The 14,687-nt window shown below is 43.0% G+C and overlaps 1 protein-coding gene across 1 annotated transcript in view; it reads left to right on the top strand.

Moving 5' to 3' along the window:
• Nucleotides 1–14,687, top strand: part of LOC134221899 (ras-like protein family member 10B) — a 56,153-nt gene that overhangs the window by 15,138 nt on the left and 26,328 nt on the right. Inside the window, exons 3-5 of the mRNA XM_062701065.1 lie at nt 1,774–2,010; nt 2,170–2,283; nt 2,357–2,424. Of these exons, the coding sequence (XP_062557049.1) occupies nt 1,774–2,010; nt 2,170–2,283; nt 2,357–2,424 (419 nt within the window). The remainder of the gene's footprint in view (nt 1–1,773; nt 2,011–2,169; nt 2,284–2,356; nt 2,425–14,687) is intronic.

Consider the following 14,687-nt stretch of genomic DNA (forward strand, 5'->3'; position numbering starts at 1 on the left):
ATGTATGTGCATGAGAAGTCAATCGTGTTGGTACAATTTTAGATTATTGAAAGTCTCAATATTGGTCAGATTTGCCCGTTTATCCCGGACCCAGAAAGAGGTCACCATACCTCTCTCTCTATACGTTCTTATTAGAATTTCATTCACCGTGTGGCCTTTGAGTGGTTCCATCATGAGACACTGTTTGTGATTTTCACCCATCCGAGTTATGCTGATGGATATGTTGCACCTTAAAGTGAGTTCCCATTAGAGGTGGATCATCGAGTGACGGTGTGTTTGTTGTGTCGATTCCCCTTCTTCCGACCCTGAAGATCCCCTTTTCCACTGAGCATAGCCAAGGGGGTTATAATATAGCATAAAATAGACCATGTAAATTTAAAACAACAGATGATAAGTGATGTAAAGATAAAATGAAATGTAAATTTCTATCGTTTATCATGCTCCAATTATGTGCATGATATTTGATGTAAATGTACATGATTCGTTCGAACAGTGAACCCTCGAACGATGGTACCTAAAATATATAACAATTTTCCCATGCTCTGATTAGCTTATGAATGAAAGGTTTCTGTTTGAACTTTTCGTTGGCTTTTATCGTTGAGTTAATACTTCTTCATTGGCATTACATCCCCCACTGGAACATTGCCGCCTCGCAGCTTAGTGCTCATTAAGCACTTCCACAGTTATTAACTGCGAGGTTTCTAAGCCAAGTTACCATTTCTGCATTCGTATATCATGAGGCTAACACGATGATACTTTTATGCCCAGGGAAGTCGAGACAATTTCCAAACCGAAAATTGTCTAGACCGGCAACGGGAATCAAACACAACCACTCTTAGCATGGTCTTGCTTTGTAGCCGCGCGTCTTACCGCACGGCTAAGGAGGGCCCACAGTAAGTTAATTAAGTAGTGAGTTAATACGCACTAAGCTAAAAGTAGAAGGGAGCAATGGAGAGCAATGAAAAATAGAACTGAAGGTATCGCAAACAAGCAACAAGTATGAAATTTTTGCTCAATAGAAGGTGAAAGTGTGGCCATCAGAGAACAATGGGAGAACATGGGAGCAATAATCCTTCAACAAAAAATCAGAATCTTAGAATCAGACGACATATGATCATTTGGGAAAATTGATTAATATATTTTCTGTAAACTATGCTGAAAACATTGTTGTTGCGAAAAGATTTTTCTTTATATGTTAGTATAAACTAAAAGTCAGCTACGGTGATGAAACCCGTAAAATAAAATGTTTTTACAAATATGTTATTTGAATAAGATTCATCGTAATAAATTTAATTGAAATGTGAAATAGATATTAAAAATCATCTAGATTAGACTGTAAAATTGTACATGAAATGAAAAACAAATCATGCAAATGTACTGCGGCAAGCTTCAACAGTTCAAAATTGCTATGCGGCCCTGATAGTAAGCATGCAGGGAACCACTGTTCTATATTTATGCAATAACACGCCATTTAGAGCCTTAACCTGTCTTATTTGGTAGGTACAATATTCTACTTTAGATATTTAGTGTTTCACACACCAACCCATGCTCGGTGTAAAAATGTAATTTATCACTCAAAGCAATGCACCTCTGTGGCGGTAACCCTTTCCACCTCAATTAATCACCACTCGACATAGCCGTGATTCCTGAACGCGGCGGTCGCAGTGCATTGTCAGTTCATGCAGTGCACTAGCGCTTGTCGCACACGCTCCCTATAGTCAATTCCCGATTCCCATCCGAGCGAGCTAACCGTGTTTCAAATTCTATTTGCAGCAATTTTTCAAGCATGACTTCCCGAAGACTCACGTTCGCACCAGCCGTCGGTCGGTGTACCGCAGCTGTCTGGTATGCGACACATGCATCCGGGAGCTGATGGTGATCGATGTGCCACCGCAGAGACGCTTTCCCGTCGACAATCTCGCCGAGTGGAACAACGGCCACCCGCTGGGGCTCCGCACGGTGCACACCTACGTGCTCGTGTACGACATGGGCAATCTCGAGACGTTCCAGGTGAGTCACTGACTGCTCCACACAGGGGGAACGTAATGTCCTTTGCTGTTGTTTTCCTGGGAAACGCCAGTGCGGTGCGCATTCCCGTCACGTAATGAGAATAAATGGAGCCATGGCAAAGGCGAATAACTTTCGCTTTATTTCGTATTTCCGTTGCAGTACTGCCGCAGCATGCGTGATCAAATTCTAGAAAGCTTTAATCATCGTGATTTTAAAATTATGGTTGTGGGCAACAAGCTCGATCTGGTATCGGAAACCATTCCGCACACTCAGGTGGGTTGTTGTGCTTTTAAAATCCTGTAAAGGATGTACAAATAACAATTTTGTATCATATTTTCTTCAACAGGAATTAAAGGACATCTCTACTTTGGTCCGCAAACACTGGCGCTGCGGTTACGTCGAATGTTCCGCAAAGTAAGTATCGGGTCGGTTCGATTAGAAGAAGATTTCTTTGAATTAATCAATCTACGATTTGACCAACATTTGAAACACTGGACAACTCGACGACTTGAGAAATAGGTGCTTGGAAACAAGTTTAAAAATAATCAATGTGGTCGAAGTTGAACATTTTCTTTTTCGACCATCAGTTGATTGTTAAATGTGCTGCGAAACCAAGAGTTGTTACTCCTTGGTTCATCGTAACAGGTATGAACTGCACAAGTGTCCAGGAATTATTGACGCCATCAAAATCATAATTATGTTATGAATTATTGGATTTTTTTTGAGAATAATTAATTAAATTACTTAAAGTCCATTTGTCTCAAAATGCCCAACAGGAAAAAAAACTGGTTCCGCACTTTCGACGCGTTACGATTAACGATTGAAATGAATTTCCAGATGCGTTCAGGATTTTGATGGATATGAAAGATAATGTAATGTTTGATCTCATTCTTGCACTGCCTGGAACGAGATTAAAAATTCGACGTTCGCCGAAACAAGACTCAGCAAACTTAATTCAAATCGAATTCAATTAAAACCAAACCCAAATCCAATCCAAATCCAATCCAAATCCAATCCAAATCCAATCCAAATCCAATCCAAATCCAATCCAAATCCAATCCAAATCCAATCCAAATCCAATCCAAATCCAACCCCAAACCAATCCAAATCCAAACCAAACCAATCCAAACCAAATCCAAATCAAATCAAAATCCAATCCAAACCAATCCAAAACCAATCAAAATCAAAACCAAACCAACCAAACCGAATCCACATCCAATCCCAAACCAATCAAACCAATCAAACCAATCCAAACCAACCAAACCAATCCAAACCAATCCAAACCAATCCAAACCAATCCAAACCAATCCAAACCAATCCAAACCAATCCAAACCAACCAAACCAATCCAAACCAATCCAAACCAATCCAAACCAATCCAAACCAATCCAAACCAATCCAAACCAATCCGAACCAATCCAAACCAATCCAAACCAATCCAAACCAATCCAAACCAATCCAAACCAATCCAAACCAATCAAACCAATCCAAACCAATCCAAACCAAACCAACCAATCAAACCAATCCAATCCAGTCAGTCAGTCAGGTCAGTCCAGGTCCAGTCCAGATCGATCGAGTCAGTCCAGTCGATCAGATCAAGTCAAGTCAGATCCAGTCCAGAGGTCAGTCCAGTCAGTCAAGTCCAAGTCCAGATCCAGATCCAGTCAGGTCACTGAGTCAGTCCAGATCCAGTCCAAGTCGATCCAGTCAGATCCAGTCCAGATCCAGTCAGAGTCAGTCAAGTCAGTCCAGATCGATCAGGTCCAAGGTCAGTCAGGTCAGTCAGATCCAGTCAAGTCCAGTCCGATCCCGATCCAGTCCAATCCAGTCCAGATCGATGCAGGTCCCAGATCGATCCAGATCAGTCCAGTCCGAGTCAGTCAATTCAGTCCAGATCCAGTCCAGAGTCCAGTCCAGATCAGATCCAGTCAGATCGGTCAAAGATCCAGTCCAGAGTCCAGTCCAGATCCAGTCAGATCAGTCCAGATATGATCCCAATTCGGTCAAGATCCGAAGTCCAGATCGGAGTCAGATCCAGTCCAGGAGTCAAGTCCAGTCGGTCCAGGTCGGTCCAGGTCAGGTCAAAGATCCAGTCCGGATCCAGGTCAGTCCAGGTCAGTCCCAGGTCGGTCAGATCCAGTCCAAGATCCAGTCCAGATCAAGTCGGTCGATCCGGAGTCGGTCCAGATCCAGTCAGGTCAGTCAGGTCAGTCCAGATCCCGATCCAGATCGAGTCCAGATCCGATGCGTCGGTCAGGTCAGGTCCCAGTCAGTCAGATCAGTCCCAGGTCAATTCCAGAGTCCAGTCCAAGTCCAGTCCAGGATCCAGTCAGGTCGTTGATCAGTCCAGATCGAGTCAGATCCAGGTCAAATTGAAGTCCAGATCCAGTCCAGGTCAGTCAGATCCAGTCCAGATCCAGTCCGATCAGTCCAAGTCGATCCAGATCCAGTCCAGATCAGTCAAGATCCGAGTCAGATCGATCAGATCCAGTCCACGTCAGATCCAGGTCAGTCCAGATCTGAGTCGAGTCAGTCCAGATCCAGTCCAGGATCCAGTCCAGGTCAGTCCAGATCCAGTCAGATCCAATTCCCAGATCCAGTCAGATCCGGTCAGTCCAGATCCAGTCCCAGATCCAGATCCAGATCCAGATCCAGGTCAGATCCAGTCAGATCCAGAGTCCAGTCCAGATCCGGTCCAAGATCCAGTCAGGTCAGTCAAGTCGGTCCAGTCAGGTCAAGTCAGATCAGATCCAGATCCAGTCCAGATTAAGTCGATCGAGTCAGATCCAGTCAGGTCCAGTCAGGAGTCAGTCAGGTGGTCCAGATCCAGTCCAGAGCCAGTTGATCGATCCAGGTCAGTCAGTCCAGTCCAGATCCAGTCCGATCAGTCCAAGTCAGATCCAAGGTCCAGATCCAGTCAGATCCAGTCCAGTCCAAGTCCAGTCCAAGTCAGTCAGAATCCAGTCAGAGTCAGTCAAGTCAGTCCAGATCCAGTCCAGTCAGGAGATCCAGTCAGCCCAGGTCCGAGTCCAGATCGAGTCCAGAGTCAGTCGATCAGTCAGTCGAGTCAGTCCAGAGTCCAGTCCAAGGTCCAGTCCAGATCAATCCAAGTCACACCCCAAGTCCAGGTCAGTCAAATTAGAGTCAAGTCCAGTCAGTCCAGTCAGTCCAGATCCAGTCCAAGATCCGGTCAGGGCTCAGTCCAGATCAGTCAGTCAGTCCAGATCCAGTCCAGATCCAGTCCAGATCAGTCAAGTCAGTCCAAAGTCCGAGTCAGATCCAGTCAGTCAGGTCAGATCACTTCCAGATCCAGTCAGGTCAGTCGATCCAAGGTCAGGTCAGTCAAGATCCAGTCAGATCCGGTCAGTCGATCAAGTCAGTCCAGGTCAGTCATCAGGTCAAGTCCAGGTCAGTCAGAAGTCCGAATCAGTCGTTCAGATCGGATTGATCCAATTAGTCCAGATCCAGGTACAGATCCAGTCCCAGATCGAGTCAAGATCAGTCAGATCCAGTCCAGATCCAGGTCCAGATCCGGTCCAGATCCAGGTCAGGATCTGGAGTCGAATCCAGTCAGTCCAGATCCGATCCAGTCTGAGTCAAGTCCAGTCAGATCAAGTCCGTCAGTCCAGTCCAGGTCGGTAGATCCGATCCAGTCCAGATCGGTCAGATCAGTCAGAATCGGTCCAGATCCAGTCAGATCAGATCGATCCAGATCCAGTCAGATCAGGTCGATCAGTCCAAGGTCAGGTCAAGGTCGAGTCAAGATCCAGTCCAGATCAGAGTCAGGTCAGTCAGATCAGTCCCAGATCGGTCCAGGTCAGTCAAGATCCAGTCCAGAGTCAGTCCAGTCAAGTCCGATCCAGTCCAGGTCAATCCAGGTCAAGGTGTCCAGGTCCAGTCCAAATCAATCCAAGTCGGGTAAATCCAGATCGGTCCAGATCCCAAGTTCCAGATCCAGTCAAGTCAGTCCAGATCCAGTCAGGTCAGTCCGATCGAGTCCGATCGGTCCAGATCCAGTCAAGAATCAAATCCAGATCAATTCAGATCGATCAGATCCAGTCCAGGTCAATCCAAATCCAAGTCGGTTCAAATCCAATCCATCAATCCAATCAGGTTCAATCAAATTAATCAAAGATCCAGTCCAAGTCAGTCCAAGTCAGTCGGTGATCAAATCGGGCCAGTCGATACGTTGGTCCAATCAATCCAAATCAATCCGAAATCCAGATCCAGATCAAGTCCAAGATCCAGTCGTCCAAATCCAATCAAATCCAGTCAAGGTCAGTCCAGATCGATCCAAGTCCAAATCCAGTCGATCAGTCAAATCAAGTCCAAGGTCGACCCCAGATCGAGTCCAGATCCAGTCGTTCGATCAAGTCGAGTCCAGATCCAGTCCGATCGAGTCAAGATCAGTCCAAATCCAATCCAATCAGTCCGAAAAATCCAGGTCAATCCAGAGTCAGTCAGATCAGTCCAAGTCCAAGTCAGTCAAAATCCAGGTCAAGTCCAGGATCAGTCAAATCGGATCCAGAATCCAAATCCAAGTCCAAATCCAGTCCAGATCCAGTCAAGATCCAATCCAAATCAATCCAGATCAATCAAGTCCAAGATCCAGTCAATCCAGATCCAGTCAAATCAAGTCCAGATCCAATTCAAATCAGTCAGTCCAATCAGATCAGTCAAGGTCAAGTCCAGTCAGTCAGGTCCAGATCCAATCCAAGTCAATGATCAGGAATGGTCAAGTCCAGTCAAAATCAAGTCAAGATCCAATCCAGATCCAGTCCCAAGATCAATCCAGATCCAGTCGGTCAAGATCAGTCCAGATCCGAAACCAAATCAGTCAAATCGATCAATCCGATCGATCGGAAATCAGTCCAGATCCAGTCAAATCCAAATCCAATCCAAATCGATCCCAAATCCAGTCGGGTGGTCAAATCAGTCCAGAATCCAGTCAAGATCCAGTCAATCAGGGTCCAGTCAAATCCGGCCCAGAGTCCACGAAATTAGTCCAGGTCAGTCCAAGTCAGTCCAAGTCAATCAAATCCAGTCCAAGATCCCAGTCCGATCCAGTCAGGTCAATCAAATCAGTCCAAATCCAGTCCAGAGATCAGTCCAGGTCAGTCCAGGTCCAGTCCAAATCAATCAAATCCAATCAGTCCAAATCAGTCCAGATCCAGTCCAGATCCGTCAAATTGAGTCAGATCCAGTCCAGATCCGATCCAATCAAATTCAGGTCAGTCCAAATCCAGGTCCAAATCCAGATCGGTCAGGTCCAAGTCAGATCCAAATCCAAATTCAAGTCCGTTCCAATTGGAGTCAAGATCCAGAGTCAGGTCAGCCCCAGATCCGAGTGCAGATCAGTCAGGTCAGGTCAAATCCGAGTCAGATCGGTCCAAATCAATCAGATCCAGTCCAAGGTCCAGATCAGGTCAGTCCAAATCCAGTCCAAATCGAGTCCAATCAATCAAATCCGTTCCAGGATCGAGTCCAGGTCGAGTCCAGATTCCGTCCAGAGTCGGTCAGATCCAGTCAGATAAGTCCAAGATTGATCCCGGTCAGGTCAGTCAGGTCCCAGATCCAGGTCCAAAGGTTCAGTCAGGTCAGATCCAAGATCAGATCCAGGTCAGTCGGTCAGGATTCCAAGTCGGTCAAGGTCCGAGTCAGGTCGGTCCCAAGGTCGGTCAGATCCAGTCAGTCGATCCAGATCGATCCAGTCAGTGATCAAGTCCAGTCCCAAGTCGAGTCAAGTCCAGTCCAGATCAGTCCAGTCAGGTCGATCCGATCCAGTCAGATCCCAGATTCAGATCAGTCGGAGGTCCAGTCCAGGTCGAAGTCCAAGTCAGATCAGGTCGAGTCCAGAGTCAATCCAGAGTCAGTCCAGTCCTGGTCAGTCCAGTCCAGTCCAGGTCAGTCAAGTCAGTCCCAGATCCAGTCCAGAGTCGGTCCAGGTCCAGTCCCAATTCAGTCAAGTCCCAAGGTCCAGATCAGTCCAGGTCGAGTCAGGTCGAGTCCAGATCCAGTCGATCGAGTCAAGTCAGTCCAGATCCAAGTCCAGAGTCAGTCAAGTCAGGTCACGATCGGCAGGTCCAGTCCAGGTCAGTCCAGATCAATCCAAGTCCGATCAGGTCGAATTCGGGTCAGTCCAGATCAGTCAGATCAGTCCAGTCCAGATCCAGTCAGATCGAGTCCAAGATCCCGTTCAAATCGGTCAAGTCAGGTCAAATTCAAGGTCGAATTCGATTCAGATCCAGTCAGTCCAATTGGGTCCGTTAGAATTCCAAGATCCAGTCGACGGTCCAGTCCAGGTCGAGTCCAGATCCAGTCCAAGTCAGTCAGGTCAGTCCAGTCCAGATCAAGAATCGATCCCAGAATCAGTCAGATCAGGTCAAATTCGGTCCAGTCCAGTCAAATTCAAAGTCAGGTCAGTCCAGATCCAGGTCAGATCAGTCAGATCCAAATCCAGAGTCAGTCAGTCCAGTCAGGTCCAGATCCAGTCCAAGATCCAGTCCAGGTCCAGTCCAGAATCCAGTCCAGATCCAGTCAGATCCAGTCCAGATCGGTCAGGGTCAGTCCAGATCAAGTCCCCGATTCAGTCCAGATCCAGTCCAGTCAGTCAGTCCAAGATCCAGTCCAGGTCAGTCCAGATCGATCCAGATCCAGTCCAAGTCAAGTCCAAGGTCAGTCCAGGTCCAGTCCAGATCCGGGTCCCAGAGTCCAGTCCAGGTCGGTCCAAGATCAGTCCCAGAGATCCAGTCAAGGTCCGGGTCGGGTCGGTCAGGTCAGTCAGGTCCAGTCCCAGGTCCATTCCAGGTCGATCCAGTCAGGTCAGTCCAGATCAGTCCAGGTCAATCCCAAGTCCAGTCCAAAGTCCAGTCCAAAGATCGAGTCAAGTCCAGTCAAGTCGGATTAGATCAGTCAGAGTCGGTCAGGTCGAGTCCAGATCAGTCCAGAATCCGATTTAAGATCGGTCCAGGTCGGTCAGAATCCAGATCCAGATCCAGTTGATCGAAGTCCAGATCAGGTCAAGATCCAGGTCCAAGTCCAGTCCAGGTCCAGTCCAGGTCAAGTCCAGGTCCAGTCCCAGGTCAGTCCAAGGTCCAGTCCAGATCAGTCCAGATCCAGTCCAAGATCGATTGGGTCCAAGTCGAAGTCCAAGATCCGGTCCAGTCAAGTCCAAGTCCAGGTCCAGATCGATCCAGTCCAAGTCAGTCAGGTCGAGTCAAGTCAGGATCCGTTCCAGTCTGAATTCAGTCCAAGTCCAGTCCGATCTAATGGAATCAATCAAGATCCAGTCCGGAATCCAGTCCAAGATCCAGTCCAGATCCAGTCCAAGGTCGGTCCAGGATCGAGTCAAGATCCAGTCCAGATCAGTCAAGATCCAGTCCAGATTGATCCAGGTCGAGTTCCAGGTCCAGTCCAGGTCAGTCCAGGTCCTAGTCGGGTCAGATCCAGTCCAGATCCAGTCCAGAGTCCAGATCCAAGTCGAGTCCGAGGTCCAGTCCAGTCCAGTCCAGATCGAGTCCCAGTCGGTCAAGTCCAGGTCCGTCAGTCCAGGTCCAGGAAGTCCAGGGTCAGTCCAGATCCGGTCAGGTCAGGTCGGTCCCAGGTCAGGGTCCAAGTCTGGTCAGGTCCGGTCCAGGTCGATTCCAGATCGAAGTCAAGATTCGAGTTCAGAGTCAGTCAAGATCGGTCAGAATTCATCCAGAGTTCAGTCCCAGATCCAGGTCCAGATCCGGTCAAGTTCAGTCCAGATCCAGTCCAAGTCCAGTCCAGGTCCAGTTGAGGTCAGGTCAGATTCGATTCCAGGTCGGTCCAAGGTCCAAAGTCCAGATCTAGTCCAGGTCAGTCAAGATCCAGTCGAGTTCAAGTCCAGATCCAGTCCAGGTCTAGTCCAAGTCAAGTCCAGAGTCCAGTGCCAGATCCAGGTCAGATCCGGAGTCAAGGTCAGTCCAAAGTACTAGATCCAGTCGATCAGTCAGATCCAGAGTTACGTATTGTTAGCAAAAAAAATTTTGCCTTTAAAAAATACTTCGCTTTTTGTCACAAAATCTCCAAATATCTCAAACCCTATCTTTTCGAACGTAATTTTTAGGAAAACGGTCCATTATATTAGCCATCTACCATAAAATTTGGTGATGGTAAACTAATAAACAAAAAAGTTATGACATTTCAAACATTTCACAATTTTCATATTATAGTAAAACAAAAAAATTTCCGTGTATTTTTTTTTTTTCAAGAACTGTTTGATGCTGATTTTATTGTTAAGTGGCCTTGCGTGAGTTAAATAAGTTGTTTGTGAAGGATATTCATTTATATTCATCGATAATGTGTATATTATATGTATAAATATTATATGTATAACAAATAAAAAATGAATTAATATTATCCAAGTATTAAATTAAATGTGGCAGTTACACAATGTTGAAAGATAGAAATCTTAAGAGTTTGGCCTGAATTTTGCAGGGTTACATATCATGAAAAACAGTTTATTATCACTTTTATTTTTTATTTACTTTTTATTCAAATTTTTTAAAACATCGAACACTTTTTGAATCTATTATCAGCATAGCTTGAGTGCATAGTTTGCCTTACTTTATTTTCCGACAATGGAATGAAACAGTGAAATTGGGTTCTTGGATCATGTTTTCATGTTATTAAATTGCTGAGCTTCCAAAGCTCTTATTTCGTACTCTTCAGTAGTAGTAAACAAAATGATAATTTGGTTAAATCTTTTTCTTTCTACGATTTGCCCAATCAAAAGTTCTTTCGCAGTTTTAATTGGATGCTCACGTTCTTTGGCTAAACTTGCCTTGTGGCCATGCGCTTTATTGTTCCTCCAATAGCATCACAAGGACTCTTTGCTATGATGTAGCAAAAATGGCCCTGCATCATTTCCGGCTACTGATTTAAATTGACATAGGCTCGAAAAATTCTACGATTTTTGTACTGCGACGCTCCATCAGATGAAATATATATCTTTTTTGACTTCTTTATGCTTATCAACGCGTAAAAAAGTTAATCTTTTTCAATGAACAAGCTTCTACGGATACGAATCGTGTCTTAAATCTTCGGAAATTATAATAAAACTCATGTTCAATTTGCGTACTTCCATTAAAAATAAATAACGAATGCATGAATTGTAGCTTGTCAGTTCCAGTGATGGGACTGCACTTCATCTTGCAATACAAAGCTGTAATTTTCAGAAAAATCACAAATGACTAAAAATTCACCATTTTGTAATGTATTTTCGTATTTTTAAAAAGCTGGATTGTTCTGTTTTAATGAAATCGTGAGGATTAAACTTTCTAATTTCAAGCAAAATATGACACAAACTCATCTACAGGTTTTTTACAATAGTTTCTATGTCACACCTATCCGTGGTCACCCATTGCTCAAAATGATAACTGATCAATATTTTTCTTCAAACTCAGCGAATAAAGTATTTCCAATGATGAAGAATCGGATAATCCGAATAAGATCGTAGATAGCAATTTGATGTTGTATTTTCACACAAAAGACTACCAGTTACCATTTAATATCCTTTGTTAAATTGATTCTTTTCAACTATAAAATAAGATTAATATTCTCATGGGTTGTGCACACACACACATTATGTGTTCCTGAATTGGAAAGAAGCTTACATTGTTTTTGGCCGAAGGCTTGCAAATGAGGGAAAAACTCATTTTAATATTATCGTGAATTTCCCTTAGCGTGTGTACGCTTTCTTTCAAAGTCGTCATCATTAATCGTTTTTGATTGCTTGACGCTTTCCATCTTTTTACTGATACATAATCTTGACCAGGCATAGCTCGACTATCATCATCTCTAAAAATATTGAACTACTATTTCTTTTGTCTCATCTACACGGTACTAGACCTAGTATTTTGGTTGAAAGATGTAGTTATTCTTCAATTGTTTTGCTCTTCTTTACTGTATTTCTATTGGTTTTAGAACTCATCAATGGCATCCTGAATAGACCAATGAACTTGGCAGCATCGACAAAATCATTGGTTTTTCTTTTCCTTGTCGTAGGCTGCATTCGAGAACCTTTCCTTCATATTTATAATTACTCATCGTGGTCTGTATTTTCACATCATCAGGTCCCCAATTTGAAGAGGTTTCTTCGTGCACAGCTTCGTTTATTTCACGGTATTTTTCGCTGCAATAAACGTAGTCCATTCACCATTTAATCGGGACATTATCCCAGCTATGCCCTCGTTAAAACCGTTCGATGACCTTTGATACACTCATCTTCCGATTGATTTGTTGAAACAGATTTCGGGTTGATGGTACGGGTGGCAAGGCTCTCAGCACTTAATACTTCTGGTAATTCCTCAGTTGTTGTCGATACATCTGGCAATTCCTCAGTTGTCGCTGGAACTTCTGCTCTGCTCAACCGATGATATACAGATTGCTCTTTGTCAACGCTTAGACGGCAGGACGCAAATGCGTAAATTTGTATTCAATGTGGACATTGAGCATAACCATCGCCTAGTTTATCTATGGTGCTTTCGGTGAGATTAAAATCCTTTGAACACTTTTTTCCATCAAACGGCCTTCAACAGCGAGAAAGGGCTACTCATGTTGTTCGTAATATTTCAATAAACAAATCACTTTTAAGTTTTTACTGACTAGCGAAGTCATTTGCTTGACTGAAGAAAATTACTATAAGACTTTTAATAAACCTTAGTAGTAGTATTTTTTGTTTTTCGTGAGCATTGTCATGGTATGTACCTTATCATGCATTTGCTGTTGCTGAAGATACCTGCCTCCCGATCATAAAGTCTATTCAAGAGGTATATTTTTGCAGGTAAAACTATAAGACGTACACGTGTATATAAATCTTTGATTTGCAGCTTTTGTCTTAAAATAACATTTCTGATATGTTTCTATCAACGTTATTATCAACAGGTTTCAACACTATTAAAAAAGAATTTTTCGCCAGTCACGTGCAATGAAAATTATGACACTATCAATACTTTGATCACAACACTGGATCGTGTCTAAGTTTCTTTATAGATGCTATGAATAATTAAATCAAAATATCATGAAAACAACTTGTTTAAATCACGTCCTCAATAATAAAATCTGTGCATCAAACTGCAATTCGCGAAATAACTTCACAATAAGAAAAAATTTTTTTTACTGAATGTGAAATTGTGAAATGTTTGAAATGTCATAACTTTTTTGTTTATTAGTTTACCATCACCAAATTTATGGTAGATAGCTAATATAATGGACTCAGTTTCTCCCTAAAAATTACGTTCGAAAAAGTAGGGTTTTGAGATATTTGAGCTTTTTGTGACAAAATGATATTTTTAAAGCAAAAAATTTTTTTTACTGTGCACATTTTCTTAAGAATCACCATTTAGTTGTCTAACTTGCTGAAAAAATCATAACAATCAACATTCTGTTTTTGCTGTGCAGCTTTTAAATATTTTTGAACCATTTTACATACACTTTTGAAAAAGTTAGTCGTGACTTCAATATGAAGATTTGATATCGAAAATGACGACGGATGAAATTGAAAACTGTGCAGAGTTTCAAATATTTTCGAAATGGTCGCTCAGGATCGACTGATGCCCTCGTGGAATGCCTCAGGTGGTTCCTGGCAAGGGATGGTCGGGTACAAGGTAGAAAAAGTCTCACAAAAAGGAGTGTTCCAGTGATCGGTTGCCAAGGTGCAGGTGCTTGATGGTTAGGATAGTATAGCTGAGGCGAACCAGCAGCAACATGGAAGGGGAATGCGGGAGACGGCCCACTGTGCGCACTACCACCACGCTGATTGAAAGCGAAGACTACCTTCGATACACTCATTTATCTGGATTGAGGACTGAGGATAGGCGATAACATTGAAGCAAAACAAACCACACAAAAACGTTATTAAAAAGTAAAAAGGTGGTTTTAATATCTATTCTCTTAACCAAACATACATTATTGGTTGGTAAATCTATTTTCTGCTTATTGATTATTGATCAAGTAATAATTTGAACTTAAAATTTAAAATGAAATAAAATAAGCTTAATGCAAATACACAGACAAAAATAAAATCAACTAAAAGGTTGTGGACAGTGATAGCAGTTAAAAAAATATTGAAGCAAGGGACTAATACCTAAAGTCTTATTAAAACAGAAAGTTAAAATGTATACTCACTCAAAAAAATAAATCCACAGCTTATAGCATACCCCCAAATTTAAAAGCGAGTTTCATAACAAGTGTCCGAAAAGTTCCTGCTGTTCATCCTCCACAACACCTCGGTGATTTGTAGCGCCGTCTGTGTTAGACATTAAGCAGCAACTTGATCAAGCTGGAACCGTTGAACAACATCGGGATCTCAACGTTCGGCTAAAAGTACTGACGTAAAATTCCTTTCGTCTTCTCTAAGGTTCATCGTACTGTTTTCACCCTTCGATGTTTGTTGTCGTTTATTTTTTCCAATTGAAGTGTCTTGAATTTTTTTTTAATTTGTCTAAGTCAATGTTTGTAAAATAGATTAGTGAATAGTTTTATCTGGTTCTGCGGACCAGTTCGAAGACTAGAAATAAATAAATAAATTTAATTATAATAAAATCTGAATGAAGATAATACTATTTGAATTCATAGAAGAGTCTTTGAGCTTGAACTGGATTTTTTTTAAGATAAGAAAAAATAGCGCAGTGTTCCAGAAAAAATACTTAAACT

The sequence above is a fragment of the Armigeres subalbatus genome, chromosome 3 (genome assembly GCF_024139115.2).
Source record: "Armigeres subalbatus isolate Guangzhou_Male chromosome 3, GZ_Asu_2, whole genome shotgun sequence".
Lineage (NCBI taxonomy): Eukaryota > Metazoa > Arthropoda > Insecta > Diptera > Culicidae > Armigeres > Armigeres subalbatus.